Source organism: Tachyglossus aculeatus, chromosome 5 (assembly GCF_015852505.1).
Source record: "Tachyglossus aculeatus isolate mTacAcu1 chromosome 5, mTacAcu1.pri, whole genome shotgun sequence".
Lineage (NCBI taxonomy): Eukaryota > Metazoa > Chordata > Mammalia > Monotremata > Tachyglossidae > Tachyglossus > Tachyglossus aculeatus.
The window spans coordinates 34,018,620-34,036,662 of NC_052070.1; the positions used below are offsets into that span (position 1 = coordinate 34,018,620).

General features: G+C 49.7%; 1 protein-coding gene across 1 annotated transcript in view; it reads right to left on the bottom strand.

Annotated features, from left to right (window-relative positions):
* Positions 1 to 18,043, bottom strand: part of ZNF362 (zinc finger protein 362) — a 94,440-nt gene that overhangs the window by 11,695 nt on the left and 64,702 nt on the right. Inside the window, exons 2-5 of the mRNA XM_038747011.1 lie at positions 13,328 to 13,391; positions 12,721 to 12,967; positions 12,268 to 12,613; positions 9,198 to 9,422 (exon numbers count right to left, since the gene is read on the bottom strand). Coding sequence (XP_038602939.1) covers positions 9,198 to 9,422; positions 12,268 to 12,613; positions 12,721 to 12,967; positions 13,328 to 13,390 — 881 coding nt within the window. The 5' untranslated portion in view covers position 13,391. The remainder of the gene's footprint in view (positions 1 to 9,197; positions 9,423 to 12,267; positions 12,614 to 12,720; positions 12,968 to 13,327; positions 13,392 to 18,043) is intronic.

Sequence of the window (18,043 nt, forward strand, 5' to 3'; positions counted from 1 at the left end):
CCCTCCCTCCAAGCTCTTGTCTCCTCCTGCCTTCAGGACATCTCCATCTGGATGTCTGCCAGCCAGCTAAAACTCAATATATCCAAGACTGAACTCCTTATCTTCCCTCCCAAACCCTGCCCTCTCCCTGACTTTCCTGTCACTGTAGACGGCGCTACCAACCTTCCCGTCTCACAGGCCCGCAATCTTGGTGTCATCCTCGACTCTGCTCTCTTGTTCACCCCACACATCCAATCTGTCACCAAAACCTGCCAGTCTCACCTCCGCAACATCGACAAGATCCGCCCTTTCCTCTCCATCCAAACCACTACCTTGCTGGTTCGATCTCTCATCCCATCCCAACTGGATTACTGCTTCAGCCTCTTCTCTGATCTCCCATCCTCCTGTCTCTCCCCACTTCAGTCTATACTTCACTCTGCTGCCCGGATCATCTTTGTGCAGAAGCACTCTGGGCATGTTACTCCCCTACTCAAAAATCTCCAGTGACTGCCTGTCAACCTACACATCAAGCAAAAACTCCTCACTCTCGGTTTCAAGGCTGTCCATCCCCTCTCCCCCTCCTACCTCACCTCCCTTCTCTCCTTCTGCAGCCTGCACCCTCCCCTCCTCTGATGCTAACCTCCTCACTGTACCGCGTTCTCACTTGTCCTGCCATCGACCCCCAGCCCACGTCCTCCCCCTGGCCTGGAATACCCTCCATCCACACATCCGCCAAGGTAGCTCTCTTCCTCCCTTCAAAGCCCTACTGAGAGCTCACCTCCTCCAGGAGGCCTTCCCACACTGAGCCCCCTCCTTCCTCTCCCCCTCCCCATCCCCCCGCCCTACCTCCTTCCCTTCCCCACAGCAGCTGTATATATATTTGTACAAATTTATTACTCTATTTTACTTGTACATATGTATTACTCTGTTTTGTTAACGATGTGCATATAGCTTTAACTCTATTTGTTCTGTCGATTTTGACACATGTCTACATGTTTTGTTTCGTTGTCTGTCTCCCCCTTCTAAACTGTGAGCCCGTTGTTGGGTAAGGACCGTCTCTATATGTTGCCGATTTGTACTTCCCAAGCGCTTAGTACAGTGCTCTGCACAAAGTAAGTGCTCAATGAATACGATTGAATGAATGAATGAGTTTAACTTCTCTGTGCCTCAGTTCCCTCATCTGTAAAATGGGGATTAAGACTGTGAGCCCCCTGTGGAACACTGACTATGTCCAACCCAATTAGCTCAGTATCTACCGTAGTGTGAAGTACAGCGCCTGGCACACAGTAGGTACTTAAAAAAATACCATAAAAAAGGGCACTGTACTACACACTGGGGTAGATACAAGATAGGTTGGACACAATCCATGTCCACATGGGACTCACAGTCAAATCCCATTTTACAGATGAGGTAACTGAGGCACAGAGAAGTGAAGTGACTAGCCGGAGGTCATACAGGAGGCAAGTGGCTCTGATCTAAGAAGCAGTGTGGCTCAGTGGAAACAGTGTGGGCTTGGGAGTCAGAGGTCATGGGTTCGAATTCCAGCTCAGCCACTTGTCAGCTGTGTGACCTTGGGCAAGTCACTTAACTTCTCAGGGCTTCAGTTCCCTCATCTGTAAAATGGGGATTAAGACTGTGAGCCCCACGTGGGACAACCTGATCACCTTGTATCCCCCCAGTGCTTAGAACAGTGCTTTGCACATAGTAAGTGCTTAACAAATACCACCATTATTATTATTATTATTATTATCTGGCCCCTACTGCCCCCCCCAACTGTTAAACTGCGTCCACTGCCCCCTAATGCCTGCACCATCATTTTGTCTCCACTGTCCTCTAAAACACGTTAATAAGGAGTGCATGAACATATCTGTAAATTACGTTCTTATACTAATGTCTGTCAACTCCTCTAGACTGTGAGCTCCTTATGGGAAGTGGATGTATCTGATAATTCTGCTGTAATCTAGTCTCCCAAGCACCTAGTTTAGCGCTTTTTAAATAATAATAATTAATAATGGCATTTATTAAGCACTTACTATGTGCAAAGCACTGTTCTAAGTGCTGGGGAGGTTACAAGGTGATCAGGTTGTCCCACGGGGGGCTCACAGTCTTAATCCCCACTTTACAGATGAGGTAACTGAGGCCCAGAGAAGTGAAGTGACTTGCCCAAAGTCACACAGCTGACAATTGGCGGAACGGGGATTTGAACCCATGACCTCTGACTGCAAAGCCCGTGCTCTTTTCCACTGAGCCACGAAGCAAGTAGAAGCAAACCAAGAATGAAACCTAGCACAGACTTTCTGAGCAGTTTCCTTTATATTTTTTTATGGTACTCATTAAGCGCTTACTATGTGCCATTCATTCATTCAATCATATTTATTGAGCATTTACTGTGTGCAGAGCAGTGTATTAAGTGCTTGGGAAGTACAAGTTGGCAACATACAGAGACGGTCCCTACCCAACAGTGGGCTCACAGTCTAGAAGGGGGAGACAGACAACAAAACAAAACATATTAACAAAATAAAATAAACAGAATAGTAAATATGTAAAAGTAAAATAAAATAGAGTAATAAATATGTACAAACATATACACAGGTGCTGTGGGGAGGGGAAGGAGGTAGGGCGGGGGGATGGGGAGGAGGAGAGGAAAAAGGGGGCTCAATCTGGGAAGGCCTCCTGGAGGAGGTGAGATCTCAGTAGGGCTTTGAAGGGAGGAAGAGAGCTAGCTTGGCGGATGTGTGGAGGGAAGGCATTCCAGGCCAGGGGGATGACGTGGGTTGGGGATCGACGGCGGGACAGGCGAGAACTAGGCATGGTGAGGAGATTAGCGGCAGAGGAGTGGAGGGTGCGGGCTGGGCTGGAGAAGGAGAAAAGGGAGGTGAGGTAGGAGGGGGCGAGGGGATGGACAGCCTTGAAGCCGAGAGTGAGGAGTTTTTGCCTGATGCGTAGGTTGATTGGTAGCCACTGGAGATTTTTGAGGAGGGGAGTAACATGCGCAGAGCGTTTCTGCACAAAGATGATCCGGGCAGCAGCGTGAAGTGTAGATTGAAGTGGGGAGAGACAGGGTGCCAGGCACCGTACTAAGTGCTGGGTAGATCCAAGGTGATCAGTTTGGACGTTGTCTATTCACGTTTTCAAGTGCTCACTAAATACCTTTGATTAATTGACAGATTACTTATACCCATCTTTAGCACTCTTGTATATATGCTTATTCAATGTATTTATTTCACAATTTTAGATGCAAATATGTTTGTCCTCTATGTTAGCGGGAAACAACCTCAGATAAGCAGCCTGGGAGGAAGAAGGACTTGGGTTCTAATCCCTACTCCACCACTTGTCTGCTAAGCGACCTTGGTCACATCACTTCTCTGTGCCTCAGTTACTTCATCTGTAAAATGGGGATAAAGACTGTAAGCCCCACACAGGACAGGGACTCCTTGTATCCGATTTGCTTGTATCCACCCCAGCACTTAGACCAGTGCCTGGCACATAATAAGCGCTTAACAAATACCATAATAAAATATAAAGGAAACTGCTCAGAGAGTCTGTGCTAGGTTTCCTTCTTGGTTTGCTTCTACTTGCTCCTTTCTTCTTTCAACTTAAAAGCATAGAATCTCTGAGTGTTGGTCTCCACTGAGGGGGAAGCATTTATATCCTTGAATTCCAGGCCACAAGACTTCCCTTTTCTGTTTCCTTATGTTCCAGGCTCTGCATGGGGTACCCTTCTCCTCCCCTTGCCACCGCCTTTTGATTTCCTCTGCCTCCCCCGGAAATGGAACCTTTTCCCAGACAAGCCCCAGGGTTCTCATATGAGGAATCCTTTGCTCCGTCCCCGACCAACCCCATCTCAAACCCTGCTTCCTGAACTAGCAGTGTGGGCGCTGAAGGAGCCCTCTCCTTCCCAGATAGATGGCCCAGTCCCTGGGGCCAGGTCCTTCCAGAAGAACAGCACCCCCCTCCCCTTCCCTCCTCTCCCAGGTCTTTTGGGACCCTCAGGCAAAGACCGACACTGACCTCTCAGTAAGACTTCCTGAGACTCTTAGAGAACTCTTCTTGGGGTTAGAAAGAATGAGACTGTTCCCTGGGCCTACTCCCTCCTTGCCCTCTCCTCCCAATCCACCCTCTTCTCCCTCTCTTACCTTTCCCCTCTTCCCTCTCCACTTTTTCCTCCTGGTTGACCCCCTCCTTCTTCTCTCCTTTCTCCCTCAAGTGTACTCTCTCTCCTCCTCCTTTCCACCTCAACTCCCTCTTCTTCCTTTCCCCGCTTCATCCTCTCCAACCTCTCCTCCCAATTTAATAATAATAATGGCATCTGTTAAGCGCTTACTATGTGCAAAGCACTGTTCTAAGCGCTGGGGGGAATACAAGGTGATCAGGTTGTCCCACGTGGGGCTCACAGTCTTAATCCCCATCTTACAGATGAGGGAACTAAGGCACAGAGAAGTGAAGTGACTTGCCCAAAGTCACACAGCTGACAAGTGACGGAGCCGGGATTAGAACCCATGACCTCTGACTCCCAGGATTTTTCCACTGAGTCACGCTGCTTCTCCCCTCTCCCTCCCAACCCCCAAGTCTATTCTCTCTCCTCCTTCATTTCCACTCCGTCCTTTCTCTTCACCTTTATAGCATGGTCTCAGCATCATGCTTTCCCTACCTGTAATTTATTTTTAATGTCTACCTCCCCCCCAGACTGTAAGCTCCTTGAGGGCAGGAATGGTGTCTACCATCTGTATTCTCCCAAGTACTTAGGAGAGTGCTCTGCACAAATAAGTGCTCAATAAATACCATTGACTGATTGAAAGTGACAGTGTCAGGGAATCCAGTGAATCCTGATGACTTTTCCAAGAAGTGCCATGGGGTAGCAGGTGGCTGCTCTTTGACACTTTCTCTTTTCATCCCACCCACTCACTCCACTTCAGAAAACAAACTCAATTCCTGACCTTCACAGTGTTGCTCCCTGGTCCATCTCCCCTCCCCTCCCCATCTCCCCTCTGATGTGTGTATTCATAGAGTTTTCTTGGTAAAGATACGGAAGTGGTTTACCATTGCTTTCTTCCGTGCAGTAAAAACTTGAGTCTCTGCCGTCGTCTTTGATCACTCTTTTGATCACTTGATCATTCATTCGCCTTTGACTCTTTCCCATGCCACTGGTGCCCAGTGAATCAGCTTAGACCTTTTCATAATCAACCAATCAGCCTACGCATCAGGCAAAAACTCCTCACTCTCGGCTTCAAGGGTGTCCATCACCTTGACCCCTCCTACCTCACCTCCCTTCTCTCCTTCTCCAGCCCAGCCCGCACCCTCCGCTCCTCTGCCGCTAACTTCCTCACTGGGCCTCGTTCTCGCCTGTCCTGCCGTGGATTCCCAGCCCACGTCCTCCCCCTGTCCCGGAATGCCCTCCCTACGCACATCCTCCAAGCTAGCTCTCTTCCTCCCTTCAAAGCCCTACAGAGAGCTCACCTCCTCCAGGAGGCCTTCCCACACTGAGCCCCCTCATTCCTCTCGCCCTCCTCCCCCTCCCCATCCCCCCCGCCTTACCTCCTTCCCCTCCCCACAGCACCTGTATAGATGTATATATGTTCGTACGTATTTATTACTCTATTTATTTTACTTGTACATATTTATTCTATTTATTTTATTTTGTTAATATGTTTTGTTTTGTTGTCTGTCTCCCCTTTCTAGACTGTGAGCCCGCTGTTGGGTAGGGACCGTCTCTATATGTTCCCAACTTGTACTTCCCAAGCGCTTAGTACAGTGCTCTGCACACAGTAAGCGCTCAATAAATACGATTGAATGAGTTGAATGAATGAATAATAAGGCGTAGCTCTAAGCTTCACCAGTGTAGGCAAATTCTCCTGTCACGATACGGCATAGATTCATTGGCGAGAAGCACTGTGGTAGATAGAACGTAATCATGTTAGACACAGTCCCTGCCCTACAAGGGACACACGGACTTAATTCCCATTTGACAGATGAGTTAACTGAGGCACAGAGAAGTGAAGTGACTTGCCCTTAGTCACACAGCAGACAAATGGCAGAGCTAGCATCAGAACCCATGGCTCATTTAGGTTGACTCATGAGGGACAGGGACTGTGTCCAATCTGATGAATTTGTACCTACTCCAGCACTTAATACAGTGCTTGGCACATAGTAAGCATTTAACAAATACTCCAATTATTAGGCCTATGGCCCTGCACGTAGAGAAGCAGCAAGACTTACTGGAGAGGGCCCGGGCCCGGGAGTCAGAAGGACCTGGGTTCTAACCTCAGCTCCGCCACACGTCTGCTATGTGACCTTGGGCAAGTCACTTAACCTCTCTGGACCTCGGTTACCTTATCTGTAAAATGGGGATTAAGAGCGTGAGCCCCACATGGGACAGGGACTGTGTCCAACCTGACTGACTTGTACCTACCCCAGTGCTTAGAAAAGTGCTTGGCACACAATAAGTGCCTAACAAGTACCATTATTATTATTATTATTTTTATTGTTATTATTACTTACAACTAATGACCAGGAAGCCAAGAAGCTCCCCCACTTAAACCAATAGCTGCAGGCCCCTATGGAAATTGTTGTTGCTGAAGAAAATAAAGAGGAAAAGGAGGATACCCTGCCCTCTCCCTGACTTTCCCATCACCGTTGACGGCACTACCATCCTTCCCGTCTCACAAGCCCGCAACATTGGTGTCATCCTCGACTCCGCTCTCTCGTTCACCCCACACATCCAAGCCGTCACCAAATCCTGCCGGTCTCAGCTCCGCAACATTGCCAAGATCCGCCCTTTCCTCTCCATCCAAACCGCTACCCTGCTCGTTCAAGCTCTCATCCTATCCCATCTGGACTACTGCATCAGCCTCTTCTCCGATCTCCCATCCTCTTGTCTCTCCCCACTTCAATCCATACTTCACGACGCTGCCCGGATTGTCTTTGTCCAGAAATGCTCTGGGCATGTTACTCCCCTCCTCAAAAATCTCCAGTGGCTACCAATCAACCTACGCATCAGGCAGAAACTCCTCACCCTCGGCTTCAAGGCCGTCCATCACCTCGCCCCCTCCTACCTCACCTCCCTTCTCTCCTTCTCCAGCCCAGCCCGCACCCTCCACTCCTCTGGCACTAACCTCCTCACCGTGCCTCGTTCGCGCCTGTCCCACCGTCGACCCCTGGCCCACGTCATCCCCATGGCCTGGAATGCCCTCCCTCCCCACATCTGCCAAGCTAGCTCTCTTCCTCCCTTCAAGGCCCTACTGAGAGCTCACCTCCTCCAGGAGGCCTTCCCACACGGAGCCCCCTCCTTCCTCTCCCCCTCCTCCTCCTCTCCATCCCGCCAGCCTTACCTCCTTCCCTTCCCCACAGCACCTGTATATATGTACATATGTTTGTACATATTTATTACTCTATTTTACTTGTACACATCTATTCTATTTATTTTATTTTGTTAATATGTTTGGTTTTGTTCTCTGTCTCCCCCTTCTAGACTGTGAGCCCACTGTTAGGTAGGGACCATCTCTATATGTTGCCAACTTGTACTTCCCAAGTGCTTAGTACAGTGCTCTGCACACAGTAAGCACTCAATAAATACGATTGATTGATTGATTACTAAGGGGAGAGAAGTAAAAGGAGGAGGGTGAGGCAAGGTGAATATTACTGGAGGGATTATCTCTCTGTTTCTGTCTCCCCTGCTTCTGAATCTGCTTTCTCTTATTATTCTCTGCAGAGAAGCAGCGTGATTTCTCTCTGTTCTCCCATCCTCGTGTCTCTCTCCACTTCAATCCATACTTCATGCTGCTGCCCGGATTATCTTTGTCCAGAAACGCTCTGGGCATATTACTCCCCTCCTCAAAAATCTCCAGTGGCTACCAATCAATCTGCGCATCAGGCAGAAACTCCTCACCCTGGGCTTCAAGGCTGTCCATCCCCTCGCCCCCTCCTACCTCATTTCCCTTCTCTCCTTCTCCAGCCCAGTCTGCACCCTCCACTCCTCCGCCACTAATCTCCTCACCGTACCTCGTTCTCGCCTGTCCCGCCATCGACCCCCGGCCCACGTCATCCCCCGGGCTTGGAATGCCCTCCCTATGCCCATCCGCCAAGCTAGCTCTCTTCCTACCTTCAAGGCCCTACTGAGAGCTCACCTCCTCCAGGAGGCCTTCCCAGACTGAGCTCCTTCCTTCCTCTCCCCCTCGTCCCCCTCTCCATCCCCCCATCTTACCTCCTTCCCTTCCCCACAGCACCTGTATATATGTATATACGTTTGTACATATTTATTACTCTATTTATTTATTTATTTACTTGTACATATCTATTCTATTTATTTTACTTTGTTAGTATGTTTGGTTTTGTTCTCTGTCTCCCCCTTTTAGACTGTGAGCCCACCGTTGGGTAGGGACTGTCTCTATATGTTGCCAATTTGTACTTCCCAAGCGCTTAGTACAATGCTCTGCACATAGTAAGCACTCAATAAATACGATTGATGATGATGATGATGATGACTTATTGGAAAGAGCACAGGCTTGGGAGTCAGGAGACCTTGGTTCTAATCCCAGTTCCACCACTTGCCTGCTGGATGACACAAGGCAGGTCTCTTAACTTTCCTGTGCCTTGGTTTTCTCATCGGAAAAATGGGGATTCAATACCTATTCTCCTCCTGCCTTAGCCTGGGAGCCCCTTATGGGACACAGACTGTGTCTGAGCTGACTGTACCGCACCTACCCCAGGGCTTGGCACAGTGCTTACCACTTATGTAATGCTTAACGAATACCATCATCATTCTATCTACTGCCCCCCAACCCTGCCTCTCCCTCACCATCCTCCCCTGAGGGGCAGGGGCATAGGTAAGTTCCTACTCACAATACCAACCAGGGAAGAAATCTTGGGTGATCATTAAGGAAGGCTCCCTGCTGGCTTCCGTCCCCTTCCACCAACCAGCACTAGGCCTGGAGGAGGATCCTGAAGAGAAATCCCTGGGCTAAGGCTCTGGGACTGGAGAACCAGGAGTGGCTCAAGGGCTGGGGAGTCCTGGGTGGCCCCTGTTCTGGTGAGCCCTGCCTGGCAAACCTCAGGCTGGTGAGCTCACGCGGCTCCTCCCCTGCCTCCTCAATCTCCTCCCTCGGCAGCCAGGGCACCGAGACTCCAGCAGTTCATCCCGTCTCCCCGCAGGACACACACTCATCATTCAGCCAAGATCTCCCCCAGCCCCAGGCCCTGGTTCCCACGGGGGGGATCCTCACCTGGTGTGCTGCTGGAGGTGGGAGAGCTGGCGAAAGGATTTCTCACAGTAGGAGCAGTGATAGGGCTTGACGCCCAAGTGGATGCGCAGGTGCTGGGCCAGGTAAGATGCGTTGGCAAAGGACTTGGAGCAGTGCGGACACTTGTGGGGCTTGGCTTCCGTGTGCGACTTGGAGTGGATCTGCATTTCGGACTTCGTGAAGAAAGTCAGCGGGCAGACCTTACACCTGGGAACGGCACAGGGAACAGAAGTTACATTGGGGGACACCCCCGAGAACATGCCCGGGACCTCGGCCTGGAAATGGGAGAGAGCTCCCCAACACCCCGGGGTCAGAACCAAGAATGCCCCACTCTATTCTGGGGCACGGGGCAGGCCTTACAGCTGGGGATGGGAGAGGGGTCCCCCAGTCCCTGGAGTACATACTTAATATTCTATTTATTTTGTTAACAATATGCAATTAGCTTTATTCCTATTTATTCTGATGACTTGACACCTATCCACATGTTTTCTTTTGTTGTCTGTCTCCCCCTTCTAGACTGTGAGCCCGTTGTTGGGTAGGGACCGTCTCTATATGTTGCCGAATACATATTTACTATTCATTTTGTTAACGATGTGCATCTAGCTTTATTTCTATTTATTCTGATGACTTGACACCTGTCCACATGTTTTGTTTTGTTGTCTGTCTCCCCCTTCTAGACTGTGAGCCCGTTGTTGGGTAGGGACCGTCTCTATATGTTGCCGAGTACATATTTACTATTCATTTTAGACTGTGAGCCCACTGTTGGGTAGGGACTGTCTCTATATGTTGCCAATTTGTACTTCCCAAGCGCTTAGTACAGTGCTCTGCACACAGTAAGCGCTCAATAAATACGATTGATGATGATTTTGTTAACGATCTGCATCTAGCTTTATTTCTATTTATTCTGATGACTTGACACCTGTCCACATGATTTGTTTTGTTGTCTGTCTCCCCTTTCTAGACTGTGAGCCCATTGTTGGGTAGGGACCATCTCTATATGTTGCCAAGCGCTGAGTACAGTGCTCTGCACACAGTAAGCGCTCAATAAATACGATTGAATGAATGGAGTCAGAGGAGACACCCTACTCCAGGGCTGGCTAGACAGCAGACCTGATCCTCTTCTCCCCTGGGAGGGACTCAGGAGGAGCCTGCTGGGGGACTGACACCAACGACACCCATGCCCCCGGGTGTGCCATTCGTTCAGCTTTCCCATCTATATCCAGGGCTTCGGTCGCCCAGCCAACGAGGCCCCCCAGATTCCCGAGCCCCATGGGGCCGCTGTGTCTCCATGTGTCACCACCATAGCAGTCCAGAGCCCAGGTTCTGCCAGCTCACTGTGGGCAGGGAATGAGTCTGTTTATTGTTGTATCGTACTCTGACTGGCACTTAGGACAGTGCTTGGCACGCAGTAAGCGCTCAGTAAATATGACTGACTGACCGAGCATGACCTCCCCTGTGGAGGCCTTTCCTATGCTACTCCCAGATCACCCACCAGCCAGTTGGCCATTCCAGCTCTGGGACAGCACGGCATCCTGGAAGATGGAGCAGAATTGGATTCACTTGCCCACTGGGAATCGTGTAAGGCCTAGCTGGGCCTGACCTCCCTGTATGTGCTTCCAGGGGACATGCGGTTTGTTCAACAGCTGGGGAGGGCAATGGGCAAAGCAGTGGAGTAGATTTCAGCTCAGGTTCAGGGGTGAGGCAGTCAGTCAATATTGCGTGCAGAGCACTGTACTAAGCATTTGGGACAGTACAATATAACAATAAACAGACACATTCCCTGCCTACAATGAGCATACAGTATAGCGGGGGAGAGAGACATTAATATAAATAAATTACAGATATGTACATAAGTGCTGTGGGCTGGGAGGGGGGATAAATAAAGGGAGCAAGTGAAGGTGACGTGGAAGGGAGTGGGAGAAGAGGAATTGAGTGCTTAGGCACGGAGGCAGGTGAGGTAGCAAGGCTACTACCTTCCCCTTTTAGACTGTGAGCCCACTGTTGGGTAGGGACTGTCTCTATATCTTGCCAACTTGTACTTCCCGCGCTTAGTACAGTGCTCTGCACACAGTAAGCACTCAATAAATATGATTGATTGATTGATTGATTACTACCCACAGAGGAGAAATAGCAGACAGAGTCCCAGAAGACCCAGGCCCCATTCTCCAGTCCAACTTCCTGAGTCCTCTGCCAGGAGAGGCAATTCCCTCTGCTCTCAGCCTGGGCTTGGGGTTGCGGGGGTGGAGGTGGGAGGCAGAGAGGGGCCAAGGAGCCCGAGATGTAGGAACCGGCATTAGGAGCTGCCCAGGCAGGGGAAAAGAAGCAGAGGCAAAGAAGCAGTGTGGTCTAATGGAAAGAGTGTGGATCTCAGAGTCAGAGGACCTGGGTTCCAATCCTAGCTACGACAACTGCCTGCCGAGTGACCATGGGCAAGTCATTTAACTTCTCTGTGCTTCAGTTTCCTCAACCATAAAATGGGAATTAAAAACGTTTGTTCCCCCTCCAACTCAATCTGTGGACCCCATGTGGGACAGGGACTGTGGCCAACCTGATGAACTTGTATCTCTACCCCAATACATAGAACGGTGCTCGGCACATAGTAAGCGCTTTGCAATTACCAAAATGATGATAATAATATGAACTTATATCTCTAACCCAGTACATAGAACGGTACTTGGCACATGGTAAGTGCTTTGCAATTACCATAATGATAATGATAATAATAATGATGGCATTTATTAAGCGCTTACTATGTGCAAAGTATTGTTCTAAGTGCTGGGGAGGTTACAAGGTGATCAGGTTGTCCCGCGGGGGGCTCACAGTCTTAATCCCCATTTTACAGATGAGGTAACCGAGGCACAGAGAAGTGAAGTAACTTACCTAAACTCACACAGCTGATAATTGCCGGAGACGGAATTTGAACCCATGATCTCTGACTCCAAAGCCCGTGCTCTTTCCACTGAGCCACGCTGCTTCTCTGATAATAAAAATAATACTAATAATAAAAAAAGAGGGCACTGCCAAAGGGGAACCCTACTGCTTGTTCTCCCACCTGTAGGTTTTCCCCTCTTTGGCGGTCTCGCCTGAGGCCAAGATGGGGTACGGCACCACCAATACGGGGGGCCCCGACGGATTCTCCGCCTTGATCTTCTTGCGGCCCCGTTCCGTCTTGGGGGCGCCCAGCAGGCTGTGACCCTGGATTGTCTTGATGGAGTCCAGAAGCGGGGGGCTGGTGATTCCTGAGATGAGGGTGGGGGAAGAGGCGATGAGGCGGCTCTGGCTGGTGGAAGTGGGCGTGGAGGGGGTGCTGGTGCCAGTGCCGGTGCCAGTGCCGGTGCCAGTGCCAGTGCTCGACTCCGAGGTGCTCACTGCTGGGGCCCGGGATGCCAGGCCGAGACCTGCGGGCCGAGGAAGACCAGTAAAATGAATGGGGAAAACTCTCGCCACTCCCTCCTCTTCCTCCTCCCCTGACCCTCTGCCTCCCTGCCCCTGGGTCCCGGGTTACCCGTGACGGTGCTGGTGGCAGGCCGGGCGTGCAGGGCCACGTCGGGCTGGGGCACGGCCTGGGGGTGCAGCCCGGGCACTTGCTGCAGCTTAGGCAGGGACATGATGGACTGGCTGCTCTCGGCGGGCGACGGCGGGACCAGCAGTGGTTGCTGGGACGACACTGAGGTGGGAGGCAGGTGCGGGGGACGGATCTTCTCGGCCATCAGCTGCTCTTTGATCTTGTTGATCAGAACCAGGTTGTCCAGCTGGGGAGAGGGCAGAGTTGAGGACTCCAGGAATTCACCATGCCCCCACCAAGGCCCACGCTCCAGCTCAAATCCCGCCCAGCCCCTCACCACGAGACCAAACTACCGTTATTCCTAGGTTCTCCGTTCCCATTGGGGTCACCCCTTTTGGGTGAAGGGGCACAGGATCCTTGGCCCTGGATGGCCCTGTCTGCCCCTGCCCATCCCCTCCTCCCCCAGGACTAGGGCGGAGGCGGGATTCTACATCTTGGGTACCGACCGGATGACCCTTCTCCCAGGGTACAGCCGGAGCCATGGGAGGTTAGCCACTGGCAAGTGGGTCTAAGAGGGAGCAGAGGCAAGGAGGGAAGCAGCTCTTACCTGGCTGGGCATGGTGGGAGGAGGGGGCCAGAAGTAGGGGTTGTTAAAACGTGGTTCTGCCATCCTGCAGGGAAAGAGAGTCATACATCAGGTGAGATGGCCTTTCCCATCCTGACCTGCGTCCCCGACACAGACCCTAGCTGAGGGCTGGAGTCCAGGACCCCTAGGAGATGGCTCCTGATTGCCAACACACCCTAAGGAGAAGGGCAGGGTAACCCCAAGACAGCTTAATAGCCAAGACAACCACACGCCCAAACACTCTGTGCATCAGGAGCAAAGGGACTCAGGTTGGTGTTCAAATATCCTCAACAACCTATGACCCCTGACCTTGGGGTGCTGATGACCCAGTGGAGGCTCTGGGCAGAAGCCACCAGTTGGCCCTGCAGTGTCCAGGGCCTTCCTTTTGTGCTTGGGTGTTGGCCACAGAAGGAACAGATCTGTGAGATTGTCTCCACAGGAGAGGGCAATTTCAGGGCTCTATGTGGTGCCTGGAACAGTGAAGCCCAGCACATAATTAATTAATAAATACCATTAAAAAGTGTGGTGGGAATCCTGGGGCCTCTCCACCTTCCACTTAGCCAGGACTCTGCACAGTCCTGGAAACTTAGCTGGATGATTGATTTGTTACCAACCTCTCGCCTGCATCCTGCCTCTGGCCTGGAATACGTTCCCTCTTCTTAACCGACAATGCCTTGTTAAAGGCACATCTCCTCCACGAAGCCTTCCCTGACGAAGCTCTCTTTACCTCTTCTCTCACTCCCCTCTGCGTTGCCCTGACCTGTTCCCTTATTTCATCCCCCTTCCCAGCCCCACGGCACTTACGTACATATCTGTAATTCATTTATTTACATTAATGTCTGTTTCCCCCTCTAGACTGTAAGCTTACTGTGGGCAGGGAATGTGTCAGTTATATTGGGATATTGTACTCTCCCAAGCACTTGGACTGCTCTGCACAAAGTAAGCATTCAAAAAATATGACTGACTGGCATAGAAAAGCTGTGTCTACTGGATAGAGACCAGGCCTGGGAGTCCAAAGGCCTTTGGGCCCTAATCCCAACTCTGCCGCTTCTGTGCTGTGTGACCTTGGGCGAGTTACTTCACTTCTCTGTGGCTCAGTTCCCTCATCTGTAAAATGAAGATGAAGACTGTCAGTCCTTTGTGGGAGAGAAACTGTGCCCAATCTGATTACCTTGTATCTAGCCCAGCACTTAGTACAGTGCCTGCACATAGTAAGCGCTTAACGAATACCATACTTATTATTATTTTGAAACCCAACTCCAAGTCTCAGCCCCAGTCCCATCCAGGACACACATCCTGCCCAAGGGCTTGTGACTGGGCCAGGAGCTCGCAGCTGCTTCCTGGGGTCGTGCAAGTTCCCCTCAGCGGGTCATTCTCTCCACATGCCACCGGACCCAGCTCGGGGAGGAGGGAGAGCAGGGAACACCGGAGCTGTACTACCCCGTAGCCCTTCTCCTTTGCGCCCGCTCCACCAATATCCTAGCACCCAGTCATCATCATCATCAATCGTATTTATTGAGCGCTTACTATGTGCAGAGAGCACTGTACTAAGCGCTTGGGAAGTACAAACTGGCAACATATAGAGACAGTCCCTACCCAACAGTGGGCTCACAGTCTAAAAGGGGGAGACAGAGAACAAAACCAAACGTACTAACAAAATAAAATAAATAGAATCGATATGTACAAATAAAATAAATAAATAAATAGAGTTATAAATATGTACACACATATATACATATCTCCAGAGTGGCAAGATGGCCAGGGATAGGAGGCACATTTCTCTTCGCTAGTCCTAGTCAAACCCTAGGAACACCAAGAACTGCAGTCCAGAAACAATCAATCATTCAACGGTATTTATAGAGCACTTACTACCTGCAGAGCACTGTATTAAGTACTTGGGAGAGTACAATACAACACAGTTAGCAGACACTTTCCCTGCTCTTAATGAGCTTTACAGTCTAAAAGTAAGCAATAAATGAAGGGGAATGTCCCCTCTGGCTACCTTGCTAAAGTTCCGTGTCTCATTCAATCAGTCGATCAGGGAGTGTGTACTCTCCTAAGCACCTAGTACAGTGCTCTACCCACAGTAAGCGCTCAATAAATGACTGATTGATTGATTGAGCACTTCCTATGAGCAGAGCACTCTGTCAGTGCCAGTATGAAGTGTTTACTGAGTATTCAGAAGGACCTGGGTTCTAGTCCCGGCTCCGCCACTTGTCTGCTGTGTGACCTTGGACAGGTCACTTCACTTCTCTGGGCCTCAGCTGCCTCATCTGTAAAATGGGGATGAAGACTGTGAGCCCTACGTGAGACAACCTGATTACCTTGTATATACCCCAGCGCTTGGAACAGCGCTTGGCACATAGTAAGCACTTAACAAATACCAACATTATTATTACAATTATTATTACCCCAGCATTTAGAACAGTGCCTGACACATAGTAAGTGCTTAACAAAAAGGGGTTAGGGGGCTGGGGAGAGGGCTCAATGTCTTAGGAGTTGAGTGTGGCTCAGTGGAAGGAGCACGGGCTTTGGAGTAAGAGGTCATGGGTTCAAATCCTGACTCCACAACATGTCTGCTATGTGACCTTGGGCAAGTCACTTAACTTCTCTGAGCCTCAGTTACCTCATCTGTAAAATGGGGATTAAAAGACTGTGAGCCCCACGTGGGGCAACTTGATCACCCTGTATCCCCCCAGTGCTTAGAACAGTGCTCTGCACATAGTAAGAGCTTAACAAATGCCATCATTATTATTATTATTATTATTATTCACTGCAAGCAGAGCCCTAGGTACCTAATAACAATAATGATAATATGAGTAATTAATAATAATAATAATGATGGCATTTATTAAGCGCTTACTATGCACAAAGCACTGTTCTAAGCACTGGGGAGGCTACAAGGTGATCAGGTTGTCCCACAGGGGGCTCACAGTCTTCATCCCCATTTTACAGATGAGGTAACTGAGGCACAGAGAAGTCACACGACTTGGCCGAAGTCATACAGCTGACAATTGGCAGAGCTGGGATGTGAACCCATGTCCTCTGGCTCCAAAGCCCGGGCTCTTTCCACTGAGCCACGATGCTTCTCGTAATTGTGTAATTGTGTCACTGGCTACTGCATCAAGCTCCTCACTGACACTCCCTACCGCCTGTCTCCCCCCTACTCCAGTCCATACTTCATTCTGCTGCCCGGATCATTTTTCTACACAGCCATATCTCCACACTTCTCAGAAATCTCCAGTGGTCGTCCATCCACTCTGGACCAAACAAAAACTCCTTACCATCTGCTTTAGTATATTCAAACAGCTCTCCCAGCTCTACCTTACCTTGCTGATCTTCTACTACAACCAAGCCTGCACACTTCACACCTCTAACACCAACCTATTCACTGTAGGTGATACTTCAGTCAATCAAAGGTATTTATTGAGCACTTACTGTGTGCAGAGCACTATATTCGAGAAGCAGCCTGGCTCAGTGGAAAAAGCACGGGCTTTGGAGTCACGTCTTGGGTTCTAATCCCGGCTCCGCCACTTATCAGCCGTGTGACTTTGGGCAAGTCACTTAACTTCTCGGTGCCTCAGTTCCCTTAACTGTAAAATGGGGATTAAGACTGTGAGCCCCACGTGGGACAAGCTGATCACCTTGTATCCCCCCACAGCACTTAGAACAGTGCTTTGCACATAGTAAGCACTTAACAAATACCATCATTATTATTAGTAGTAGTATAACAGACTCGGCAGACATGTTCCCTGTCCATAAGGAGTTTACAGTCTCAAACTTATCTGTCTCACTGCAGACTTTTTGTTCACATCCTCCCTCTGGCCTGGAATTCTTTCCCTTTTCCTATCCAACAGACTACCACTCTCCACCTTCGAAGCCCTACTAAAGTCACATCTCTTCCAAAGCGTCTTCCCTAATCTATCCCTAATACTGGCCCGCCTTTCTGTGCCATCTATGCATTTGGATCTGTACCCCCTAAGCACTTGATATTCACCCCAAGCTCAGCCCCACAGCACTTATGTCCATATCCTGATATTCTGCCACTTTTCCTACCTGTAATTTATTTGAACATCTGTCTCCTCCTCTAGACTGTAAGCTTGTTTTGGGCAGGGAACTCTGTACTGAACTCTCCTTAGTGTTTAATACAGTGGTCTGCATATGGTAAGCATTCAATAAATACCAGTGATTAACTAACTGATTGATAGAATGTAAGCTCCTTATGGGCAGGGATAATGTCTCTACTATATAACCAACTCTACTATATATAAACAACACTATATAACCAACTCTATTATACTATTCTCTCCCGAGCACTTAGTGCTTAATAAATACCACTGACTGGTTTGTTAAGTGCTTTCTGTGTACCAAACATTGCGCTAAGGACTGGGATAAATGCAATACAATCAGAATGGACACAACCCCTGCCCCAAATGGATGAGAGAACAGGTACTGAATTCCCATTTTACAGACAGGGAAACTGAGGCCCAGAATACTGAAGCAATTAGTCCAACATCACCCAGCAGGCAATAAACCCAGGTCTCCTGACTCTCAGTCCCTCACCCCTTCCATTAGGCAAATTATTTCTCTTCTTTATTTCTGCCTTTGGGGAGCTTACATGTTAATGGGTGAACCAGCAGGCCTGTACCTCTGTTTGATACCAGGTGCTTCATCAAAGGGCTTTGATACCAGCAAAGG